The 25,082-nt window shown below is 42.6% G+C and overlaps 1 protein-coding gene across 4 annotated transcripts in view; it reads left to right on the forward strand.

Moving 5' to 3' along the window:
* The first annotated feature begins 4,164 nt into the window (after nt 1-4,164).
* Nucleotides 4,165-25,082, forward strand: part of XPO7 (exportin 7) — a 44,734-nt gene continuing 23,816 nt past the window's right edge. Inside the window, exons 1-8 of one of the 4 annotated variants that reach the window (XM_025203431.1) lie at nt 4,165-4,348; nt 6,151-6,297; nt 8,438-8,531; nt 10,733-10,899; nt 12,050-12,142; nt 15,059-15,163; nt 18,657-18,822; nt 19,687-19,760. In XM_025203431.1, the coding sequence (XP_025059216.1) occupies nt 4,346-4,348; nt 6,151-6,297; nt 8,438-8,531; nt 10,733-10,899; nt 12,050-12,142; nt 15,059-15,163; nt 18,657-18,822; nt 19,687-19,760 (849 nt within the window). In that variant the 5' untranslated portion in view covers nt 4,165-4,345. The remainder of the gene's footprint in view (nt 4,349-6,150; nt 6,298-8,437; nt 8,532-10,732; nt 10,900-12,049; nt 12,143-15,058; nt 15,164-18,656; nt 18,823-19,686; nt 19,761-25,082) is intronic. The other 3 variants (XM_014519652.2, XM_014519651.2, XM_006022988.3) reach the window with 3 other exon arrangements.

Raw genomic sequence — 25,082 nt, forward strand, 5'->3', positions numbered from 1 at the left:
TTGTTGAACTGCATTCTGTTGTTTTCTGCCCACTTGTCCAACCTATCCAGGTCTGCCTGCAGCTGTTCCCTGCCCTCCGGCGTGTCCACTTCTCCCCATAGCTTTGTGTCATCCGCAAACTTGGACAGAGTACACTTCACTCCCTCGTCCCAGTCGCTGATGATGTGACCTCCTGAGGTCCCTTTGACCCTCACTTTCTGTGATCTCTCAGATGTACTTTTTTACCTACCTTCACTCTTCAGCTGAGTGGAACTACTGCTTGACTTGAGTCTCTGGACTGAAAGCCCTCTTGTTGACCAGCTATGTTAACATTTCCTGTCTGTATGTCCTAGGTAGCTTCAAGACCTTTTTCTCTAGGAGTCTGTGACATCTGCTTTTTCAAGTGTCTCAAAAACTGCTCCTTCAAAACAAAGTACTTGTGTACTCAGTATTTGTGTGCTCAGTGATGCATAGAAGTAGGAGACAAGTAGTAAAGTAATAAATGACTCTGCATGCATTTTGTCTCTGTTTGAAGTTGGTTTCGGTATGTTTACGTGAGCTGCATTACTGCATCTTTGGGTAACTGGCTCCTGTATATTTGTCAGCATCCTCTATTTGAGCAGCGTATACATCTTCTCACTGTTTTTGGGGTTCTGTTGAATGGCCATGGTCTTAAAAATATTTTACCCCTTGGCAGCCAAGCTGCGTTATTTTTATCACCTGCAAAATAGTATCTCTGCACCTAATGTCCCAGCTCTTATTATCTTTATTGAAGATGTTTACACCATTTTTTTTTTTTTATCACTGCTATTTCTTTTTCTCCTTGTTTTCCCCATCTGCCTTCTTTGAAGTGTATTGGTGCACATAGGCTAGTTAATTTAAAGTAGATAAGCTAAGATGCATAGGATATTCTTCATATAATGCAGATACCTCATGCAAGAACATCAAACTTCTGTGACTTACACTTGGACTAAAGGAAATGTTTCGCTAAAGATTGATTATCTTTAATGATTTACTGTTTTTTATTGTTTAAAATATTTGTCTTTCTTAGTGGTGTTTGATGCTCTCTAAGCTTTTAAAACCACTACTTGTCATTTGAAAGGAAATACACAAGCTGAAAACACAGGTTTATGAAAGTGGCAAATTGATAATCCTCTCTGAGGCGAGGCACAGTATGTGAAGAGTGCTTTTTTATAAGCCTACCTCTTGCAATTTTCTACCGCATGAACACAAGAAATGCCATGTTAGGCCAGACGTTAAGTTCATCTAGTTTACTATGCTGTCTCTCTCAATGGTGGAGATGGATCCTAAAGAAAAAGGTATTGATGCAAGTTCTGTCCAGACTGATCTGTCCCCTGCCCTTCTGCTGGATATGCCGTGTGTTATAAATTTACCCTGTAGCACCCACTACACCTCGATCATTGTATTTCTCTTGAGACGAGATGATTGATTCTTCTGTGTTGTTCTAAATTGTCCGGTGGATTTAGTGGTATGAGAACAAAATAACCAAACTTAATCATGCAGCATTTTCAGCCCAGCTGTTCAAGGTGGGAAGGAGGTTTTGTGCTAGTCCAGTGTGATATTTAATGTTCACCATAGGAGAAGAGAGGATTTGACTCGCCTATTCTGGATTTTGTGATATTAGTGAAGTGAGCAACCTGCGTAAAGTCTTGCAGTAAGCTAGTTCTCTTGTAATACTTTAATGTTTTGTACATTATTTATAAAGTGATTTATGGCAATAAATGAATGTTTTTCAGCACAGCCTATTCCCACTGTGCCTTTGATTGCTCAGTGTGTACATCCTTTTTTCCATTGGGATAGTGCAGTTGGATTTTACTGTATTAGTGCAGATTTAATTGCTGTTTCCTTCTTTTTTTATTGCAGTATGCTTTCACAGAGTATGTCACTGCTCTTTCTTAAATACTGTATGTGTGTATCCTTGGCTCTGATTTGGGAAGTACAGTGAGATTTGTGTGAGTTCCTTGTTCAGAAATCTTTGGGCAGAACTGTTTCTCTGGAGTAAAACCTCTTCATCTTATACCTATGGGTAAGAGATAGGAAAGTGTTTCCTGAAATACATAAGTGCAGTAGACTTCACAAGAATCGGTGCTTTTGGTTTGCCACATGATGGGAGAAATTCCACCTTGATTATTTGAGAAGAGGATGAAGTGTGTTTCTGAGACCATGAGTGAATGTTTTGGAGGGGGGAGCCCGTGCTCTCCAACTAAACCAAATTAATACTTTTGCATTAGAAAAGAATACCTGAAAATGCAGGCTTGTGGGGCATGTGTGCTGGAGCATGAGTGAACATCAATTTCTACAGTGTCTGTAGCATTACACGTGCATGTATGGTTGAAAAAACAGTTGCAGTTTTTCTTTCTAGGAGGCTGAACTCAAGCTGTCAAAAATTATGTTATACACACAAGTCACTGTGTTTTAAGACTCCTCTGGGCACATCTACGCATGCTATTAATGTGAATGAATAAACTCTGACACAGTTTGCACCAAAGTTTATTGCTCCTGTTTTAGGTGCACCTTCCATGATAGCGGTATGCAGTGTTACAGCTACACTCAAAAAGACATACAACCCATAGGACTGGGGGAAATCCCTGGCTCAGTAGCTAGAACCAGCTCCTTGAAAAGCGCTGAACCAGATTCTTAGCAAATGCTTTATTTGTAGTCATCTTCTTGATTTGAGTTTATTCAGCTAGTTGTTTTCAGTAACTAGTTCATTCAAAGAGGAAAAACCAGTTGGTGGTTCAAAAGACTTGTTTTCTTCTTTCAGTCTATGAATAGAAAGGTATGAGAGTGAGAAATATTACTTTTAAAATCTTGGATGTAGTGACCAAAAATAGCGGGTTCTATTTGTTGCTATATATAATGCTTCTTTTGTTTAATAAATCAGCTTTAAATGCAAAACATATTTTGGGACTCCTTTCCCCCCACCCATTCTGTAAATAGCATATAAATTGTTTTACTTAATAATCTGGAAAATGCTGAGTTTATTCATGTTCAGTTCAGCTTTCCTTCCAAATCCATGTTGAAACAAATCACAAGTAAAGTATTTATCATCTAATAAAAAGTGCAACATTCAGTGTTTTCTAACATTATGGAGTAGATGATAAGAATCCAGACAAATATATATACCAAGTTACGTAATTGGCCAAATAATTGTGTAAAGGTAATATATTCTCTTGGTTATCAAGAAATTACCAGTTAAGAGCAAGAGTTATATTTAATTGCAAATCAACATCTGTTAATGGTTACTAGACTTTTCTGGGGAAGATATCTAAAGCATGCATGCAAAACCAGAATAAAACTGATTATTTTTAAATCATGGTTCCCTTCTTGCTGATTTTTAGTTGCTTGGTTTAAATCAGTCCACTGTGATTTAAGTAAATGTCCAACGCAAGCTTTTACATAAAATTAGTAGTCCTATAAACAACTTCCTCACTCCAAAATGAAAGAGAAACCCAAACACCCTGCTTCAAACACAAGTATCAGCCCTTATTGTGCCTTTCTATTAACAGGAAAATCAGTAGGTAAATGAGATGTCTAGTCTGGACTATATAGAGCAGGAGGTTGAGTTTCTGAGAGCTCACCATGGAGAATGCTAAGCCCAAAACCCCCTTGCTTTGAAGCAGTGAGGAAATCCAGTTGAGCACCTTTCCAGTGCTGAGCCTGGCTTGTGGCAATATCACATATGAAAGAGGTCAGTCTCCCTCTACGTAGGGTTTTCACAGGTTAAAACAGCATATCGAACTGAAGGTCATAGCCAGTGCAGACCACAGAGGTACATTGCTAGCAGTGGTCTCTAGTCTTGTCCCAGATAGCATGACCTTCTGTAGCCAAGATTAGAAATCATGTTAAGACAGGGTTCCCATTTGGCAGATACTACACTCATCAGGCTAGAACTGGAAATGATCAGAGCTTGAAAAACAGCTTTGCACAACTGATATATCCTTATCAGTGTTCAGAGTGCTACCGCCACTGCCGTTCCTAAAGTGATGTTTACTTCATGTGCCTACACCCTTATCACATACAGGTTTTATAAATGGAGGGAAATGTTAAAATCTTGATGAGAGATTTTTCTTCCCCAAGATGCATGTTTACAGCAGTAGAGGTACAGTTGCATAACATGTAGTAATGTCAGATCTGATAGTGTTAAATCTCTGAAAGCAAGGGATTGGGGAGAAAACAGTGCCAAAGTCTACAGAAAGGTGCTTGGAATAGGACCTCCAGATTTTCCTTCTCAAGCTTTTAGTCCCTCTGGTGATCCATGTGAGCAGTTTGCTGCTGGTTTTCTTCAGTTTCGTCCACCGGGGTCTCCTTTCGTTTTCTAATTGCTCAAGACTGAAGACTCAAAATGGTAGGAGCTTTTTATTGGCCTAGGTTTGTCAGAGAGGACAGCTCACATGTAAATGTACAGAAATGCCACTGAGATTTTAAAGCAATGAAACTGATGGAATTTGGTTTTATTTAAGGCAGTGAAGAATTTACCATCATTTTTTAGATGCCAGTATTTTTTTTTAGCATTGTGTATTTCTCTCTTTTTTTTTTTTTTTTTTTTTTTTACAAGGCATGTGCCTCCACTTAAGGCAGCCTAGTAACATGTGCTGGGCAAGAATAAGATATTTACTTATGGTTTTTGTCATTATGGAGCTGGAGACTACATTTTGTACCCAAATCCATGCGTTTTCAGAGGTCCTTTACAACCTCCTGCTCCTCTAAGGCTGCTCAGATAACCAGGTCTTCTCCCATATTATCTTGTCTTCCTACCTCGTAGCCCTTCCAGTTCTCTTCCCCCAGGCCTGTTGATTTTTCTCTCTCCTGATGAGATCCCTTTATTTCAGATTCTCTCTTCCTAATTCTCCAGTCCCAGCTCCAAACACTTGCCTAAAACTTAAAGGAAAAAAGCAAGTTGAAAATTAAACTTTGGAAACATTTGCAAAAGATACTTCTAGTGCACAAAATGAACATTATGCCGTGGAGAAATTGTGCACGTGTTGAGAGTGGAGGAAAACAGCGTGTTTTAGAATTAGTCAATACATCATGGAAGTTATCTTCTAGTTTCAGGACCATTTTGCTCAGGGTTACTTTGTTCTGCAAGGCAAGATCAAAGTTCATTTGCAAAGAAGCAAGTACAGTGAGGGGGAGAGACGGGATAGTCACCCAAAAGATGCATTCAGATGCAGGTTCAGTTCAGCAAGCCTGCTTGAGAAAAATATAGGATAAAACAGTGTTACACAGTACCCACCTGTTGAGCAAAGGCACCATTCTTGCTCCCTCTGAAGCACAGGTTTTTGTGTAACAGAGTTTGATATACACGGTCTGACAGCAGAACAGGTGGGGAAATGATTGTGTGAGTGGTCCTATATCAGCTGGTATTCACAAACTGATTGTGTCCCTTAGAGGAAGCCCTGTATTTTGTCTTTGTCTAAAGGGTTGATATGATGGGAGCTTCAGCAATTGAAGGACGGCTTGAGTTTTCATTAGGTGGAAAGAAAGAAGGTTGGCCATCTAAAAACAGTTACTGTCACATGGTGGCACTAAGATTGCTTGTCAAGTTCAAATGCTGTGGAATCATAGAACCATAGAAAATGAGGGTTTAAGGGACCTCAGGAGGTCACATCTAGTCCAACTCCCTGCTCAAAGCAGGACCAGCCCCAACTAGATGATCCCAGTGAAGGCTTTGTCAAGGCAGGTCTTAAAAACCTCCAAGGATGGAGATTACTACCACCTCTTTGGGTGACTTGTTCCAGTGCTTCACCACCCTCCTAGCGAGACAGCTGTTTCTAATATCAAACCTTAACATCCCTTGCTGCAACTGGAGACCTTTGCATCTTGTTCTGTCATCTGCTATCACTGGGAACAGTCCAGCTCCCTCCTCTTTGCAACCACCCTTCAGATAGTTGAAAGCTGCTATCAAATCCCCTGGTTAACTGAGTATTAGTTGATCTGATTTACAAACCAGTGGCTGTGGGGTGGGTAAATATTTATCAAGAAGTAAATATAGGGTTTTCTGTGGTAGTCTGGAGGGCTGAAATATGATTTTTAATGCCTGTGTGGGTGTGTTCCAGGGCTGAGCTGCCCTGTAACTAAAATGTAAAAAGAAATGTTCTTTTTTTTTTTTTTTTTCTTGACTTCTTTCCTGTGGTTGATCTCTTACAGAGCCTAGCCCAGCTAGAGAACCTGTGCAAGCAGCTGTATGAAACTACAGACACCACAACACGGCTCCAGGCAGAGAAAGCCTTGGTCGAGTTCACCAACAGTCCGGATTGCCTGAGCAAGTGCCAGCTTCTCCTTGAAAGAGGGAGTGTATGTAGGAAACCAAATTGTTAAATCCCTGTCAGATGAGTTGTATGCAGGCATTTTGACGAATGCTCTGGTTGATACGGGGAAGCACTAGTGTATGGTGTGCATACCCTATAATTTAAACCATAGCAGCACTTGCATACATCTCCTACATACTAGAACTGGACTCTTTTTGGTTGGTGTGACTTGTTCCAGTCACTCTTGCAATTTCTGTTGCTGTAGAAAAACTCAGAGCTTGCGCACTGAGGATTTCTTTTTAAAATAAACCTCCCTAGAGTCTCAGGCTCTATTTAAATTATACCAACTTAACCACACTTAAGTACAACTGTGAAAAGTGGCCATGGTCCGACCCTTATGTATCCATTTTTCAGAAGGTTTGGAGGTTTCTTTTATTGCCGGTGTAACAGAAATATGGTTCTGTGCCCCGCTTAGGAAACTGTGATTGACTATGGGCTTACAACATCACAGAGCAGGACAATATCCCTCTTGGTTAAGTCATTGGTGAAGATGCTGTTCCTTAGTGTGGTTCTTGAATCCTGTTTTGTGTACACGCATAAGAAAAACCCTGATAATTTTACATAGTTGGGCACAGTTTTCTGCATGCTCAAAGGAACAATTGTTAGTGTAACACGGCTCTGACACTAGCACGTTTGCATACTCAATAAATCTTTACCTTAGCTCTTAGTATCAAATGGGCCACATTTAGTGTTAGAGGAACCTAATGCTTCTATCACTTTTGTTGTATGATTACACTGATTTTGTCCATGCATGTGTTTATACCAAAAACATGACAATTATGAGACAAATCTGTGTGTTTTGGTTTGTAGGGTTGGTTTTTGATAAATTGTAGGGACCAGTTCTTTTTAGAGTTTGATCTTAGAATTCACAGTTAATTGAGGCTCTTTCATTTTCCCATGCCGTAAGAGTTCTAAAATTATTTGGGCAACTGATCAAAGGCTAGAATCCCAAAATGAGATGTGAGTGTCTTGGGTGATTTAAGAATAACAGAGTCTACTCTGCACTTACAGTGCAGAATCTCTTAAAGCAGAGGCTTGTTCCTTCAACAGCTTCCTTAGAGCAACTCAGCAGTTATTTAAAGCATGGGCAATAAGAGCCTGTTTCAGTATTAATGTTACGGTTGAGATGTAAACTGCATTGGCACTAAATCCCATTTAACTTTTCTTTTATACAATGCATTTTTTTCCCTATGTGTAAGTAGCCATTTGATTCACTTTTGTGTCAGGACAAATCGTGCTTAAAATTGCTTGGTCACAGGATCCTTCAAGGTTTGACTCATGGCAGGATGTACATCCAGGCCTTCAAGTCTATCAGATTGGAGCCTTACTCCAAGAATCAGGGAAACACTAGCCACACTGTCGCAAAGATCAGCGAACCAGAATGGGGGGGGGGGCGTTGTGCAGGCCTGACAGGCCTGCACCGGCTGAATTAATCATCTCTGAGTTGTAGGGTCTTGGGGCAGGAGGAACCTGGGTTTCCACAGGGGGAAATGGGAACTAACCTTTGTGTTTGAAACTGTTTGTACCTTCCAGTAAGGAACTGGCAGCTAACTCCAGGAAAAGGGAAGTTCAACCTTTTCTAGAAAACTGCTAACACCCAGTTTTGTTACCTTGACTAGAACCCATTATGCATCTGTAATCTGTGACGGATTGCTCTTTTGTAAATCCTGCACACAAATTGGATGATCCAACTCACTTATATTAAACTGTCTTAGGCATATTACTATAAATGGGTTTCCTGTCTCTAGATGCTTGGTGTAGGTTATGGAGATAAATGCTTTTTACAGCACTTTATAATAGAAGTACTAACACATGAAACTATTGCCATTTCACAGCCTGCAGTTTATAGAATCTCATATATCCGGGGATTTTGGAGGGCTCAGTCACATGATGGGCATCCCTGAATTAAATTGCAGTGTGCTGTCTGATGGGCTATTGTGTGTGATCTCTGCAGAGAAACCTGTATTTTGTAATCATGTGAAAAGGTGTTAAGTGAGCACCTGCTAAAATGTAATAAGTCTCTTAAGTCTCAGAGGGCTACTTTTCTCCTTAATAAATTGTGCCTTCAAACCAGTCTGATGCTGATTGACTTGAGTTAAATTACTGCTTTTTTTTTTTCTTTGCAGTCCTCCTACTCCCAGTTATTGGCAGCTACATGCCTTACAAAACTTGTGTCACGCACAAACAACCCTTTGCCATTGGAACAGCGAATAGACATTCGTGAGTAGAATTCCTTTTCCACAGTCAAATTAGTGCTCTGGTACATAGATGGTATACTGTGATAAATGACTAATTTGCTACTTAATGGTGACTGGGAGACTTTGCATGAGTTACTAAACTATGCGAATGATCCAATAACCTAAGACACATGATGAAAGAGGATGGTTTTTGCTTCTGTGCAAGATATTCTAAGCTGGGGTGGTCAATCTGCAGCACACATACTACAAGTGGCACAAGCAGTTTGTGTGTGGCAGGCAGCAGATCAGGGAAGAGACAAGCAGAACAGTGGCAGCTAAGGCAGTAAGCAGAGCAGCTGACTGGGAAAGGGAAGAGGATCTGAACTGACTGTTATGACTCAGGAAAGAGACGTTGGAGTCATTGTAGATAGTTTGCTAAAACGTGAGCCCCCCAGTTATCTTTCCTGCTTGGTGCAGGGGACTGGACCTGATGATCTTCTGAGGTCCCTTCAGGCCTTACAATCTATGAATTGGCCCAATGTGCAGTGGCAACCAAAAAAGCCAATAAAGTGTTGACTATCATTGAGAAGGGAATTTGAAATGAAACAAAGAACATTATCGTGCAACTACAAATCCCTGGGGCACCCACATCTTGAATGTTGTGTTCAGTTCTGGCCTCCCCATCTCAAAAAGGATGTAATGGAATTAGAAGAGGTACAGAGGAGGGCAACCAAAATGATCAGGGATCTGGAGAAGTTGCCATACCAGAAGAGACTAAAAAGGCTAGGACTCTTCAGTTTGGAAAAGAGAGGACTGAGGCAGGAAATGAAAGGGGTCTATAAAATCATGAAGGGTGTGGACCAAGTGAACAGGGAACTGTTGTTCACCAGGCCTCAGAACAGTGAAACTGGGGGATGCCCACTGAAATTCAGAGGTAATGGGAGAAAGCACTATTTTATGCAGTGCGTAGTTAACTTGTGGAATTCATTGCCACAGGAGGTGGTGGAGGCAGATTGTATAACCGGATTCAAAAAGAGACTGGATAAATTCATGGATGATAGATCTATTACCATTTTGTTCAAAAGTCCTTAGAGGTGTTTCCTCTGGTATCTCTAAAACAATAATGGTGGCTGCCAAAGCAGATATTGAATAGGGGATCGATCACTCTAGAGATCTGGTTTAATGCTCCTCCTCTTTAGCATCCACTTTTCCCACTGTCAGAGACAATGCTGGGCTTGACGGATCATTGGGCTGAGCCAGTATGGCACTTCAGGTTCTTAGTGTTATCAGAACAGCACTGAAGGAAGGTACAGGGCTAATTAGTGAGATACCTGCCAAAAAGGTTGGCCCTCACCTATTCTAAACCATAGATTACTGGGTTTGAATGTCAGATACTTGGAGGTATCTGAATCTAGTTACCACAAATATGTGGTCTTCAGTGTCTTGATTCTGTCTGAAATGGGTTATCTGTCCCATATTTCGTCTCTTCCCTGTCTGTCTCTTGATTGCAAGAGAAGGATTTAATGAGTCCAATTGTAGAGAAGCTTGACTTGTATTTTTTCCTTTTTTCTTCCTCTACTCTGGGGCGTTTTCTTGTTTGTTGTCTTCTAGGTACAAGTAATAGTAGAAAGGTATTGGCCAGGGTCTGTTTTTTGCCAGTGATCCTGTACAGGGATATTTTTTCCTGTCTAGTTCCTATCTGTATGAAAGGACCCCAAACAGAGACTGATTTGGTTTTATAGCTGTGCTGTTATATTGAAACTCAGGCAGGGTTCTTATATTGGCCATCTCCAAGAGTGGGGAAACATGGGAACGAACTTGAAAATATATGATTCTAACAGTGCAAGGCTGAAATCAAACCATGATGACACTGTGGATTGCCATATTGCGTCTTCCAAGCATGTGAAGGGGAGACAGAGTCACTGAGAGGATATGTTTCCTTTGGGAGAAAGGAAAAGATAATTTATATAATGCAAAGAACTGCTAGTGCTCTGTGGGGCTCTGAAATGTCATTTGCAGCATTTCCTGAAGGGAAGGCCATCTCCTCACCTTTGAATGACATTTAACTCAGTCCACTGTTTCGTCTGCCTAGAGAATGAGAAATCATCTTGTATTAAGTGGTCTGTTCTAAGGAATGGCACCTAAACTATTCAGCTTAGGGCTAAATTAATCTCTTCATGTACAAAAAAAATGTGTTATGGGGAGGAAACCTAGATTTTCAGCACCCATTGTTTTGTCTTTCAGGGAACTATGTGCTGAACTACCTTGCCACCCGGCCAAAGTTGGCAACTTTTGTAACACAAGCACTAATTCAATTATATGCCAGGATCACAAAGTTGGGCTGGTTCGACTGTCAGAAGGATGAGTATGTCTTCAGAAATGTGATCACAGATGTCACAAGGTTTTTACAGGTCAGGAGCATTTTCTTCTTTTTTTTTTTTTTTTTTTCCCCCTTTAATCATGAGCATCTTTTTCTTTTTCTTTTTCTTTTTCTTGTCTGTGGGATGCTATTGTCCGTGTATTACATGAGTTGCCCTAGTGGGCTAGTCTGTTAGCTAATCTATTTAATTGTTTGTTTCCATTCCAGCAGCTATTCCCACTACTCCTCCATGGTTATCATCACCTGTCCTGACAGTTGTCTCGTATTAGATAGTGTCATTTGAGGAAGGAATTGTCTCTTACTAAAGTGCCAGATGCTCATTATGCTCTAAGTTTTCAACTGCAGTGCAGATCTTGAGGGTTTCATTAAGTAATACCTCTCTGCAGTCCCCAAATTTAAGTGGTCCCTGCCAAGTGTTGAAAAATGAAAGATATTGGGACCTTGAGTTAAGTCAAATCCTATTCCTGGTAGGCAGGTGTCTGCATCTAGACCATCCCCACAACTGGATGCTTGTTGGCTGTCAGCAGTGAAGCCAAAGCTAAAGACTGAATGGGCCTTAAGGACAAGCTGCTTTGACCTGCCACTGGTCGTCCCATCCTGTCCCATTCCACTACCCCCCCATTGTTGGAGCCATATGTTGATTTTGTTATTCCAATTCTGTTATTGAAACTTCTGTTAACAGGGCTGTTGGCTGGTATTTTTTTGTGTTCGCTAAGGTCTTCATCCTACAACAGTCGTGATTCATGCACTTAACTTAAGCAGCGATTGCAGTGGAACTAATAACTGCATTAAATTAGACGTGTGCAAATCTTTAGAGGACAAACTGTAAACATGTATCAAAGATAACCGACATACAATGTTTTTATGGTATCTGTTAAATAAAAGCAGGTGTATTTTGTTTGATTACTGCTTAAATAGTTTGTTAACTTTTGCCAAACTTCTCAGCAGCCATCAAGTAGTAAATACCACAAACAGTTCCTTTAAATGCTTTTTCCGCTTATCCTGTTGAATTATAATATTGCTGTTAACCAAGGACATGGCATCTCCAGCCAGGCAGATCTGATCTTCAGTATGTTGGCACTTTCTTGTAATTGCAGTAAAAGTTGGTAAGAACAGTGTAACACTGCTCTCTTTTTTTTTTTTTTTTTCTCTCTTTCTCCCTGTCCCATCTTTTTCATCAGGATAGCGTAGAACACTGCATCATAGGAGTGACAATCCTGTCTCAACTAACTAATGAAATTAATCAAGTAAGTGCTACAGCCTTCCTCAGTGAAGTAAGTGTCCAATTTTCTCATTCATATTGTGTTCTGCTGTGTGTCTGCACTTTTTTGTTGTTTTAACACAGTCCTATGCCTTTGTGGTAAGACATTGACATTTCCTGTGTTACAAGGGCTATTTTTTTTCTATCCTCTTGTTCTTTGTAGCATTTCCCATCTTCTTTAGTATCCACATGTGTAATAGTCTGATAAATGTTGAAACTGTCAGCAATTGGTTTCTCAACCAGTGCCACCTTGTCTGTGAAGCTAACCCCCTCAGCCCAAATTAGCAAAGCATCACTGTCAGTTTTGTTGTTCTCCATCCTTTTTTTTTTTTTCTCTCTCTCTGGGTTTTTTATGGACTTTCATGTAAAAAAAAAAAAAAAAGCCCTTTCTTCCGTGTCAGCAGACATTCCAGTACCACTTTCTAGGGTTATAAATATAGGGCATAAACATAAGAAATGCATTGAATATTCTGGTTTGCTTTTCCTTGCAAATCCAAAGTCTCCCAGCATCATGTGAAACATTGTACCAGTGCTGCTGTTTCCCAAATCACAGGGTGGGTAGAGGGGTGGAGAGGTTACATGATATGCCCAGCCCTTCATTTGAATTGGTAGCAGAGGTGAACCAGGACTGGAGTTTATGGCTCCTTAATGAATTTTAATTTAAATATGAATTTAGGATGCGTAGTTTGATCACAACAAAGCAAGCAACTAGCAGAAATAGGCTCCTAAAGCTTGAATTATTTTCAGCCATCAACTCTGCAGGCACATATAAGAACTGCAATGTAGACAGCTTCCAGTTGTCCCTACAAGTGATTTTCTCTGGGGAACCTTTCTGGTTTGGCTAGCCTACTACTACTAAGTTTGTTGAAAGGGCCAATACTTATCAGTTGTGTTAAGTGATTCAACTTTTATTTGATGAATATAAAATTTAACTTAACTTTTTTTTCTACTAATACTTGTTCACATGGTTGAATTAACCTGGCTTTGATAGTGAAATTCTAATGTAGAATTAAAACGATCATTTGCAATCCAAGTATAGGCCAGAACTTTAATAATTTGGTGTCCAACGGTTGTGTCCTGACTTGGTGCAAAGCACCCCCAGCTGCTACTGAATACATTGTAGTTCAGCACCTCTAAACACAAAAGAGCCTTATGATAACAAGTAAGGCATGCCATTGAGATGAATGAGCAGCAGAAAGGAGGTTTCAGATTAAATGCGTCTTTATGTTAGCCGTTAAGCTTTCTTGCTCCTCCCCCTACCCCCAGGGTATTTGATTATGAGGCAGGAAATTTATTTTATTTCCCTGTCAAAAAACATTACCTAGGTAACTGCGAGAGAATTTTGCAGGAATGCATTAAAATAAACATCAAGTCACTGTGCCAACATGGTGTCTTAGAGGCTGATACAGAGTGTGCCATCTGTAACCTATATCAGTCTTATAATATCAGGCAACATCTGCATGTATTATTCCCTAACACATATGGTGCAGACTTTAATGTAATGGAGTTGTAAAAGAATCTGGCAATCTCCCAATTGATTCACAGTAAAAGCTAAAGGTGCCTTGAAATTTCCTGCTCATCCATGTATCTTCTCACTTGACTCTGACTGCCAGTTGGGTTCAGGAGATGATGTGTATTTGGCTTTTCCCAACAGTAACTGACTCTCTATCTGCTGGCAATTTTACATGAAGGAGTGAAAATAGACTAGGCTCTAAGAAGATATTTAGTGGATGTAGCCCATGCAAGTCGACAACTATGAAACTCAGTTCCCTAATCTGGGTCTCTAAATCATATAGGTGCTGTTCAGATTTTATCCTGTTTCAGGGGTGTGCAATGATTTGGGCCAGTGGGCCACATTGGGAGTTTTGTTAAGCTGTTGCGGGTTGGGTCAGTACCCTTCTCCCCCCCCCCGCGCAACAGCAGCTCACCAAAACGCCATATGTGGGATGGGGCCATGGGCAGGCAGGGGACAGTGTTTGGGAGTGGGAGGGGCAGGCAAGGCCAGGATCACAGGGCAGGGTTATGGGGCAGTGACAGCACAGAGCCGGGGCAGAGCCACAATCCTGCACACCCCTGCCTCCCTGCACACCCCTGTGCTTGCGGAATCTATGCCCATCACAGGGGTTTGTGGACAGAGGATTGTGGCTCTGCCCCAGGCCCTGGCCCCACACTGTCACAGTCCCCAGATCCCGAAGTTTTCCCAGCCCTGCCCACCTGTCTTGCTCCTAGACACCACTCCCTGCCTGCCCGCAGCCCCATCCCGACTGCTCAACTGCCCGCACAAGTCCTGATTCCAGCAGTGGGTGCAGGGTGGATAGCTTGGGGCAGCGAGGCCAGGTCTGATGACTGCAACAGCCAGAATGAGCTGCCACCACTGGCACTGCTGGGAAATGGAGTCCAGCTGCCGTCACACCACCCCAGCCCCACTGCATGCCCGGGAGCAGTGAGACTGGCTGCATGTGCCACAGCCTAAGCTGCCCCCTGGTCTTGTGCCAGGTGGGACCAAGGGACCTGCCACGGGCTGGACAAAATCCCTTGACGGGCCATGTTTTGCCCACCCCTGCCCTAATTCTTACTTTTAGAATTGGTTCAGGCAGACTTGGTTTAAATAAGTTTTGCTTTCTAGCAGAGATAAATAGAACTATGTTTTTTAAACAGTTTGGAAACATTTTTTAACTTAACACTCTAGCCAGACAATGTAGTTTTGTCAATAGTTCAATGAAACAAATGGCAGCACAGGAGCCGTTGTTCTACATTAATAGAACATAATACAATTCTAACGTGTCCCTTCAGTTTAATCAACTAGTAGAGTGCAAGGGGAATGTCTTGATGTTCCAATAATATTTTATTGGCCTTGTTCCAGCTCATTCTGCTAGCTTTCTTTCTTTTCTGCCAATGACTTCTAAGCACTGGTTTTCTCTCTACCCAGGCGGACACTACCCATCCTCTGACCAAGCACAGGAAAATAGCCTCTTCGTTCCGAGATTCATCTTTATTTGATATCTTCACGCTCTCGTGCAACTTATTGAAACAGGTAGGGAGATTATGGTTGGTATTGTACCCCCGAAGCAATTCATATTGGGGATGCAAAACGTTAAGCTGATGGCCTGTCTGGTGTACCTGCTATGGGACAAGTCCTTTCTTCATAGAGATGTCTGGTTTTCCTTGCCCCTGCCTTTGGGGTCATTTTCACAATGGGTTCCTAGTTCTCACTTCTCAGCATGCTTTTGTATGGTAGAACTATATAGAGCCATGTTTATACACAGGGTGATATCCAAGCTTTCTTTTCCAATCAGTAAGTTAAGAGTCCAATATAGATTTTATAGAGTCATTTTTTTTTAAGTACACTGCCATGACTACAAATCTTCCAAAGAAAGTATTTTCTTAGGTTATGTGCTTTGGGTGTAAACATTGTTGTGGAGGAAGCTACTGATTTTTTTTTTTTTGAATTTTTTTTTAAGTCTCTGCATTAAGAAGTTTTTGATGTATAAGCACTAAGAATAAAACTCTACACACAAAAATTTGAAAGCTACCAGTATAATCTGATCCTTTTTTCTCAGTGGTTACATATTCTTGCTCTTGAGTTAATGATCAATGAAACAAAGTGAAATCCTAGTGAAGGAATTTTTATAGTCCTTGCTTGTGTTAAAAGGTCAAGGTAAGAGCTTTAGGGGAGCCAGTGGTTCACCTTGACTCATTTAGGAGAGAGTTATGGACTGTCTTGTCTTTACTAGGATTTTACTTCCTAATAGTCACTCCATGTTAACTAACTTGCGAGAAGATCATATCTGTTTTCCTTGTGAAGATGTACCTAAAAAGAGCAGCAGTAAGCATCACTGGAGTTTCAAAGTTATTGTGCCGGTATCAACTCTGTGTGTCAGTCTAAATATATTTTTGTTCTGGCATAAACATGGGTTGGTGGTGTGATTATAGAATCCTGTAAGGGACTCGAGGGTGATGTAAGCCAGCTCTTGCACAGAGAAACCTTCTTAAACTCATGCCCGTCCAACTTCTTAGAAACCTCAAATGAAGAAAATTGCTAAACTTCTGTATTGATTGATTATTGTTAGCAAGGTAGTCATGTTGGTGCATCACCTAATGTGATAAATATTTCAAGGCATATTGTGCCAGTGTGCCTGATTGGCCTTTCTATCCAGGAACAGCTAGAGCAGCATGAGCACCTCTGCACCAGTAATGGCATCCGCTGTACGGAGCTTGTGCCGCTATAATTAATTAGAAGGAGACAAAACTTCCTAGCGTAAGCAAAATTTTTACTTGCAAGAAAAAGGGTTGCTCTACAAGGAAATTCCTGGTGCTCCATCAGCTTTGTTCCATGCAGGTATCTGATCTGTAACATCCCCAGATTTACTCAAAGGGGCACTGCCACATGGGGAAAGTTGAGAACAGCATAATGGTGTCACTGTGTATAAGAAAATGGAACTGTGGGAATGGTGGGAAATTAAGAGTTTGGGTTTGCCTGTAAAGCTGAGTGAAGTGTCAAAGCTGAACAAACAGTGGGGGTGGGAAGCAAGCTTGATTTAAAAAATGGAGACTAAAGTATTTTTTGTGTTAGTAATGCACCTAACAGTATAGGTGTCGCAAGCTTCCTTCACATTTTGGCAGGATTCTTTTAAAGTTGTGTGATTAAATTAAAATGTTACCCGCCACTCCCTATGGTGTGTGTGTGCACATGCTATTTCACTTGTCCCGAGAAGGTGAACTGGAACCTGGTAGTTTGAATTAAGCCAGTTGTTGAGGAAACACCCTCATGCTCTCTGTCCATACGTCTTGGGCACGCTGCTTTTGTTTTGTAGAATGCCCTGTTTAAGGACAAATCGGAATGTTTTCACTTGCCTCACTTAATGTCCGTGTTTCCCTGTAATAAACACCTACTGCCCCATTTACTCCTATGTTATCCATTTGGCAGCTTGAAGAAGCCTCCTTCTCGTAAGCCAGATGTTTCCAAGGTGATCCTCTTGAAGGGTGAAGGATTGGGCTGCTAGGAGCTAATGATTACATGTGGATGGTTGTCATAAAAGCAGTGTGCAATTAGGCAGTCATTGAAGAACACATCTGATACAGGCTTTGCAGAGGGAGAGGCAGACGTTTCCAACAGTTTCATGAACTACTGAGATCACCTTGTAGTGGACTTGAAGTAAAAGGCATTTAAAAGCACAAAGCACTGTGTCAAGCACAGACTGTCTGTCATATCCCCAGAGTCCAGATCCAGGTGTGGCTTTAGAACAGGTGTGAGCTGATCCAGCATCTCAGCCTCAAGAAGAACCTTGTGTTGCCTCAGAATGTCCCGTGTCCTCTGTGCTCACAGCAGGGCTTTGCAATTGGACCAGGGTTTATCCAGATAGTTTGTGCACAAAATGAATGCTTTTATTTCCTTCCTAAAGGCTAAGCTAGAGTAACAGGATTCCCTCCTGCTAAATGTATGCCAAGCAGACAAAGTATTCCTGTGTTCTACCCTTTTAAAAACTTGGTAATCTGATGAATCTTCCAAAATAAATATTAGCTGGCACCCAAGCATGGGTGGTAGGAGCGTGTGAAGTGGGCCGTATTCGATTCGGATTTGGCCTGAATTGGGGACAATGGTTCAATTCGTTGATTTGGATCACTGTCCCCGATTTGATTCGGCCAAATCCGAATCTGAAGATTCAATGCTGATTCAGACATAAACACAGCTTTAAATGTTTTTTCTACATACCTCGAGGTACCAGTGTGGCTTTTGAACACTGCGATGCTGGGGCAGATGGAGTGTCCCACAGAACTGGGGTGGGGCCTGCATGCTCGATGGCAAACCAGAAGTCGACTGGAAAGCGCATGGGAGCCACGCGCCCCCCCCTCCCCCCCCCAGCTCAGCAGTCAGCTGCAGAGGGACACCCCCGCCCCCGACCCAGGAGGCACCAGTTGCCGGGCTGGGGGAGCACAGTGGGGTTCCCCAGTACACTCTCTGGCAGACCCAGAAGTGGGCTGGAGGTGCTTCTGGTCCACTTCCAGGTCTGCTGCCAAGCATGCTGGGGAGCCCTCTGCACTTCTGTGGGACACTCCATGCGCCCAAGCATCGCATCATTCACGAACCCCTGATACCTAGAGGTATGTGGAAAAAACATTTAAAGCTGTGTCTGTGTCCGAATCACTGAATCTCTCCGAATCAATTTGGAGGGTTCGGATTTGATTTGGAGAGATTAAAGGGTCCTCTGATTCGATTCGGAGACTCGGCCACCGAATCGGGCCAGATCTCCACCGCATCAAATCGGGGACCAAAGCTTCGTACAGCCCTAGCGGGTGCCCTTCTGTAGTACAAACCATCCTTCTTAGAGAAGGACTCAAAACCTGAATGCAGATTCTGATTTAAAAATATAGAGGACATATATATTTAAGTGGTGTTTGAGGTAGCATCTCAGCCTTGATGTCAAGGTGACACATGATGCTTATGGCTGTCGCATCCTATCACAATGGGTCTGTGCTCCAGGCTCAGCTGCCGCTTCACTTTTTCTAAAAACCATTGCATTTTGTAGGCTTCGGGGAAGAACTTGAACTTGAATGATGAGAGCCAGCATGGCCTGCTCATGCAGCTTCTCAAGCTCACACACAATTGTCTGAACTTTGATTTCATCGGCACGTCAACAGACGAGTCCTCAGATGATCTCTGCACAGTGCAGATCCCGACCAGCTGGAGATCAGGTAAAGCTTTGAGGGACAAAACAGTATGCATCAACAGTTTACCTGTTGAAGATATGCTGGTTGACTCACGGCCTATCAAATGTCTATGTATAAATCCTTGAATAGGAAATGGGAAGTACAACCCAGTTGTCCCTGTATCTGATTACACACCTGATTCAGATTGATGATGTAGATTGGTCCTAACTACACAGGCACCCCTTTTCTACCCCTTCAGTCTGCGCTGCATAGAAATTGCAGAGAAGTTGGGCTGGAAGAGACCTCGAGAGGCCATCTTGTTCAACCCCCAGGCAGGCAACGTCCTAGAAAGATTGAACCTACAACCTTGGCATTTATTAGCATCATGCTGTAAAGCAAGTGAGCTAATCAGCCAACCACATGAACTTCAGAAATGGCGTGCTTGGTTTGTGTGAAAAGCTAGAATTTGATTTTCCTTTTTAGGAAGACAGAAAATAAACTAGAAGGGAACTCTGCCACTAAGGGAGTTCAGATCTTTCACAGAACTTTTCTTAAAAATGGGGTTCCCTAACCAAGCATTCATTAAGACACCGTTGCAGTGTTTGGTAGTGCTACCACATTAATCATTTATGTATGCTTGTTTTTTTGAGTGTAAAAGGGTGTTCATTCTTGACTGCCCTGAGTTCTTCAGCAGCCCTTCCACAGGCTTTTAATTACTGTGGATGTATGGTTTCTTCGAAGTTTGGCACAGGTTTCTAAGTCAAATATTTTCTTCTTTTTTTTTCGTGATGCAGTCCTTTGTAGTATAATGTGTGCTTGCCATCAGAGATGGGGCAGATAAACATATGTAAATCTGTGGAGTGCAGTAACTCTGATGTTCACAATAAAGTGCTCCTTTCTGTTTTTCAGCCTTCTTAGATTCTTCAACCCTGCAGCTGTTTTTTGACCTGTATCATTCCATCCCTCCTTCATTTTCTCCTCTGGTGAGTTACAAGTTTGCAGATCTTATGACACTGGCCGCATACTTGTGTTAAATTTCTACCAGGGGGAAAAAACGTCGTTCTCCCAGTAGAAACTACAAGCGTTCATTCACTTTCTCTGGCGGGAAACATGCCCCTTTCAGGAGAGAGAGATTTTCCAGGTGTCTATGAATGCTTATACACTCCCCTCCTGGTCAGGTCCAGGAAGAGAGGGGAGCAGCAGCTGTTGCTTCCTGCCTCTTCCCCACACCAGGGTCTGCCCAGTTTGGGGAAAGGACTAGGGCCTTTGTCCCGTTGTTCCCTCTGTTTCCACCACTTTTCCATGCCATGCGCCTACAGCCCTACTTCTTTGTCCACCATGGAGCAGCAGATGCCCTCCAGAACGGGGGTCCCAACACAGACTGATTCCCCATTCTGGGGAAGGCATGGAGAGCAAAGGAGAAGGGGCAGCTGCAAACTAACACTTGTACAGCAGGTGTTCTCTTTCCTGGAATGATTTGTAGTGGTGAAAACTTCTCAAACATTTCCACTGCTAGAAGGGAATACCTGTTAGAGGCTACTGAATACTAAGAAGTGTTTGCAGTCCTGATGCTTGGCTTCTGGTTAAAATGGTAAACAATGAGTTCAGAACAGCACCTAAATAGTTTACTAGTACAACATGTAAAAAAAAAAAATAAATCATGAAGCAGGTCCTCAAAGAATCCATTTGTAAGCACCTGGAGGGGAAGATGATGCTTAGAACAGTCAGCATGGATTCGCCAAAGGCAAGTCCTGCCTGACCAACCTGATTGCCATCTATGATGAGATGACTGGTTCTGTGGATGCAGGAAGAGCAGTGCACGTAATATACCTTGTCTTTAGCAAGGCTTTTGATATCGTCTCCCACAACATTCTCACAAGCAAGATAAGTAAATATGGGCTGGAGGAATGGACTGCAAGGTGGATAGAAAACTGACTGGATCATTGGGCTCAGAGGATAATAATCAATGGCTCTCTGTCTGGTTGGCAGCCAGTCTCAAGCAAAGTGCCTCAGGTTGGTCTTGGGGCCGGCCTTGTTCAATATCTTCATCAGTGACCTGGAAGATGGGATGGAGTGCACCCTCAGCAAGTTAGCAGATGACACCAAGTTGAGGCGAGTAGTAGATATGGGCTTGGATTTAGAGAGACCTTGACAAATTGGAGGATTGCACCAAAAGAAATCTCATGAGGTTCAATAAGGACAAGTGCAAAATCCTGCACTTAGGTTCGAATGATCCCATGCCCCAATACAGGCTGAGGACCAACTAGCTAAGCAGCAGCTTTGCAGAAAAGGACCTGGGGTTACAGTGGACAATAAGCTGAACATGAGCTAAGTGTGCTCCTGTTGCCAAGAAGGCTAACGGCATACTGGGCTGTGTTAGTAGCAGGGGTGGTAGCATATTGAAGGAAAAGATTCTTCCCTACTGGTGAGGCCACATCTGAAGTACTGTCTAGTTTTGGCCCCCCACACTAGAGAAGGGATGTGGACAAATTGAAGAGAGGGGAATGAAAATGATTAAGAGGCTGGGGGACATGACTTCTGAGGAGAGGTTGAGGGAACTGGGCTTACTTAGTTTGGAGAAGAGAAGACCGGGGGGTGGGGGATATTTAATAGCAGCTTTCAACTCCCTGAAGTGGGGTTCCAAAGAGGACGGAGCTGGACTGTCCTCAGTGGTGGCAGATGATAGAACAAGGAGCAATGGGCTCAAATTGTAGCAAGGGAAGTTTAGGCTGGATATTAGGAAAAACTTTCTCAGTAGGAGGGGTAGTAAAGCACTGGGACACGTTACCCAGAGAGGTTGTACACTCTCCATCCTTGGAAGTTTTTAAGACCCAGCTAGACAAAGCCTTGGCTGGGATGATGTAGTTGGGGCTGGTCCTGCTTTGAGGGGTGAAGTTGGACTAGATGTGACCTCCTGAGGTCCCTTCCAACCCTCACTTTCTATGATTCTGTGATCGGGCTGTGCAAGTTGCTTAACACTGAGTTGTTGCATCCAAGCCAGTCTCAACAGCGACATATATTTTCTAAGCCTTTGCAAGAAACACAACTTCATTCCCAGAGGACTAAACATCTACAATCCCCTGACTACTACACACAACTCCAAATATGCTGCACAGCTATGCAGAAGAACTTCAGAGAAAATTAGAAATCATCTACTTCACCTACTCTACTCCACAACAGACCAACTCAGGAAGGAAATCGTCATACACTACAACAACTTAAAAGATAGAAATCCATGCAAGTTCCCTGACAATATACAGCGGATACAAAGAGACTACGAAAAACTTTCTACAGCATTCATCCTACACACTACATACTCTGACCTCTGACTCATAACAACCTCTCTCTACCAGAGAAAAAGGCCATAGAATCTCTAAGATCTAACCACCAAATAGTAATAAAACCAGCAGATAAAGGAGGAGCCATAGTCATCCTAAACCGTGAGGATTACATAAAGGAAGCCAACAGACAGCTCTCTGACACCACCTACTACAAAGAACTACAAGAAGATCCTACTCCCCTTTTCACCAAAAAACTCAACAATACCATCAAATCATTTCCACCAAGATTACAAGAAAAACTACAGACCTTGATCCCCCCGCTACCTAACCCAGGGACTTTTTACATGCTCCCTAAAATCCACAAACAAGGGAACCCTGGCAGACCTATCATATCCAACCATGGGACCCTAACTGAGGAAATATCAGGTTTTGTTGAATCCATCCTAAAACCGCTTGTCACCCACAGAGCAAGTTTTGTCCAAGACACCACAGACTTGCTACGGAAACTTAAAAACATAGACCACCTTCCCAGGAACACACTCCTAGCCACCATGGACGTTACCAGCCTATACACCAACATCCCACACCAGGATGGCATCCATGCCTGCCTTACATATCTACAGGAACAAGATTACAACCCAGAATACAGACCCAAAGATATCACTGAGCTTATACACTTCATCCTCACACACAACAATTTCACTTTTAATAATCAACACTTCCTCCAGATGATGGGAACAGCTATGGGCACTAAAATGGCCCCACAGTATGCCAACCTTTTTATGAGCCACCTGGAAGAAGACTTCCTCAAGAACTGCACCATCAAACCCTTGCTGTACTTACGATATATCGATGACATCTTCATCATTTGGAGTGAGAACCTGGAATCTCTACTTGAGTTCCACCAGAAATTCAACAGTCACCATCCCTCCATCCGACTTTCTTTAGAATACTCCAACACCAACATCCCCTTTTTAGACACAAGGATCAGTATCCAGAAGGGTAAAATACAGACCACAGTATACAAGAAACCCACAGACCAACATACATATCTGCACAGAACCAGCAATCACCCGAAACACACCAAAAAAGCAGTGATATACAGCCAAGCCCTCAGATACCACCGCATCTGTACTGAAGGGCACACCCGGGATTGCCACCTCACCAATCTTAAAAAGGCTTTCACCCAGCAAGGACACTCCTCCAGAGAGGTAGATCGCACGTTTGAAAGAGCCACCTGGATACCACGTGAAGAACTGCTGCAGTACAGAAGAAAAACACCCACAAATCGCACACCGCTGGTTATGACCTATCACCCATCCCTTGAACCTGTACGGAAAATCCTCAAAAAATTGCAACCCATATTAGAAAAAGACCCTATTCTTAAAAAGATCTTCCCAGAGCCACCCATCCTAGCCTTCAGACAAGCACCGAACCTCGCCAACCTCATCACCAGAAGCAAACTTCCTCAAGCCCAGAACACACCAAAAGGATCCAGACCGTGCCGTGACAAGAAATGCAAAACCTGCCAACACATCTCCACCACCCCCGCTATTACTACACCCCACAACAGAGCCATCAGCATCCCAGGATCTTACAGCTGCACCTCCAGGAATGTAGTATACCTCATCCAATGCACCAAATGCCCTGATGGAAGATGTGTAGGAGAGACCAGACAACAACTGCGCACCAGAATGAATGCACACCGGAAATCCATCAAAGACAGAAACACCCAATTACCGGTGGGGGCACATTTCTCACAGGAGGGCCACTCTCTCTCCAATCTCTCAGTCCTGATCCTCAAGGGAAATTTACACAACACAGCCCAGAGACGAGCCTATGAGCTCCATTTCATCAACCTGCTGGATACTGGAGATCAGGGACTAAACATAGACATTGGATTTTTGATACATTACAATCTGCCTGGCAACTGACTCCCCAGCCCAGCCCCTGGCTTCTTTACTTTTCATTCCATCCAGGAAGAGCACACACCAACTGCTGCAGCTTCCTTAGCCTGACGAAGGGTTTTTGAACCCGAAAGCTTGCTCAGTAACTATTCTCCAACCATTTGGGTTGGTCTAATAAAAGATATCAAATTCACCCAAGGAACCTTGTCTGTTGAACTACAGTTGTACTTTTGCCCTTACCTTAGCCCTTGAGAACCTCAGAGTGCTTTGCAACATAGTAAGCCTTCTACACCCACATAAAAGAGGCTATAGAATAGGATTCCCATTTTACACGGAGAGAAATCTTACCCCCAAAATGACGTAGTGAGCAAGTGGCAAATCTTCCAGGGCCCTGATGCTGAATTCTACTCGGTGCATTAGACAACATTGTGCCAGCCAGTGGCTACATAGCTTGGGTTTTGAGCTCTTGTGTGAAGTTCCTCATTCTGTGGCTGAGCTCCCCAAAACATCCCTGGCCAAACCAGCACAAGTTATGCAAAGCCTTTTTTTTTTTTTCCCCCTTAATTGAAAAGTTGTTCTGAGCTGCGCACACTGCTGGTGCAACAGAGGAATTTGCAAATGCCCTTCAGGTCCCCTATTAAGAGAAGCTGCTTTGCATCTTTGCTCCAAGAACTATAAGAAGTGGCCGTCACCAGTGCTGGTTAGGGGTGGGAACAATTTTATATTGTTATGCTATTGGTGTATGCTTCTCTGAAAACCATTAAGTATTTGGGTGTGGTGGAGAGGGGGTAGCATAGAACAGGCACTCCAGTACTGCTGAATAAACATTTTTCCATTTTCATTGCAGCATTAGCTCTGGCTGGGGAAGAAAGGATCATTTCAAAGTTGTTGTGTTGTGATGTTTTGTTTTATTTCATATGAGCAGGGAAGAATGGAAGTGGTCGCTTCATTCTAGTGCTCCTTAGTGAAGACAGAGTTTGGAGCCTTAAATATGCAAGACAGATTTTTAAAAAATCTCACGCTGTTAAGCAGAAATCTAAAGCAATTAAGCCAATAATTGCTCTGAGTTCTTGGCCATTACAGCAGCAATCAGAAAGGCTCAGCAGCCGAGCAGGTA

Source organism: Alligator sinensis, unplaced genomic scaffold (assembly GCF_000455745.1).
Source record: "Alligator sinensis unplaced genomic scaffold, ASM45574v1 scaffold98_1, whole genome shotgun sequence".
In the NCBI taxonomy this organism is placed as follows: Eukaryota; Metazoa; Chordata; order Crocodylia; family Alligatoridae; genus Alligator; species Alligator sinensis.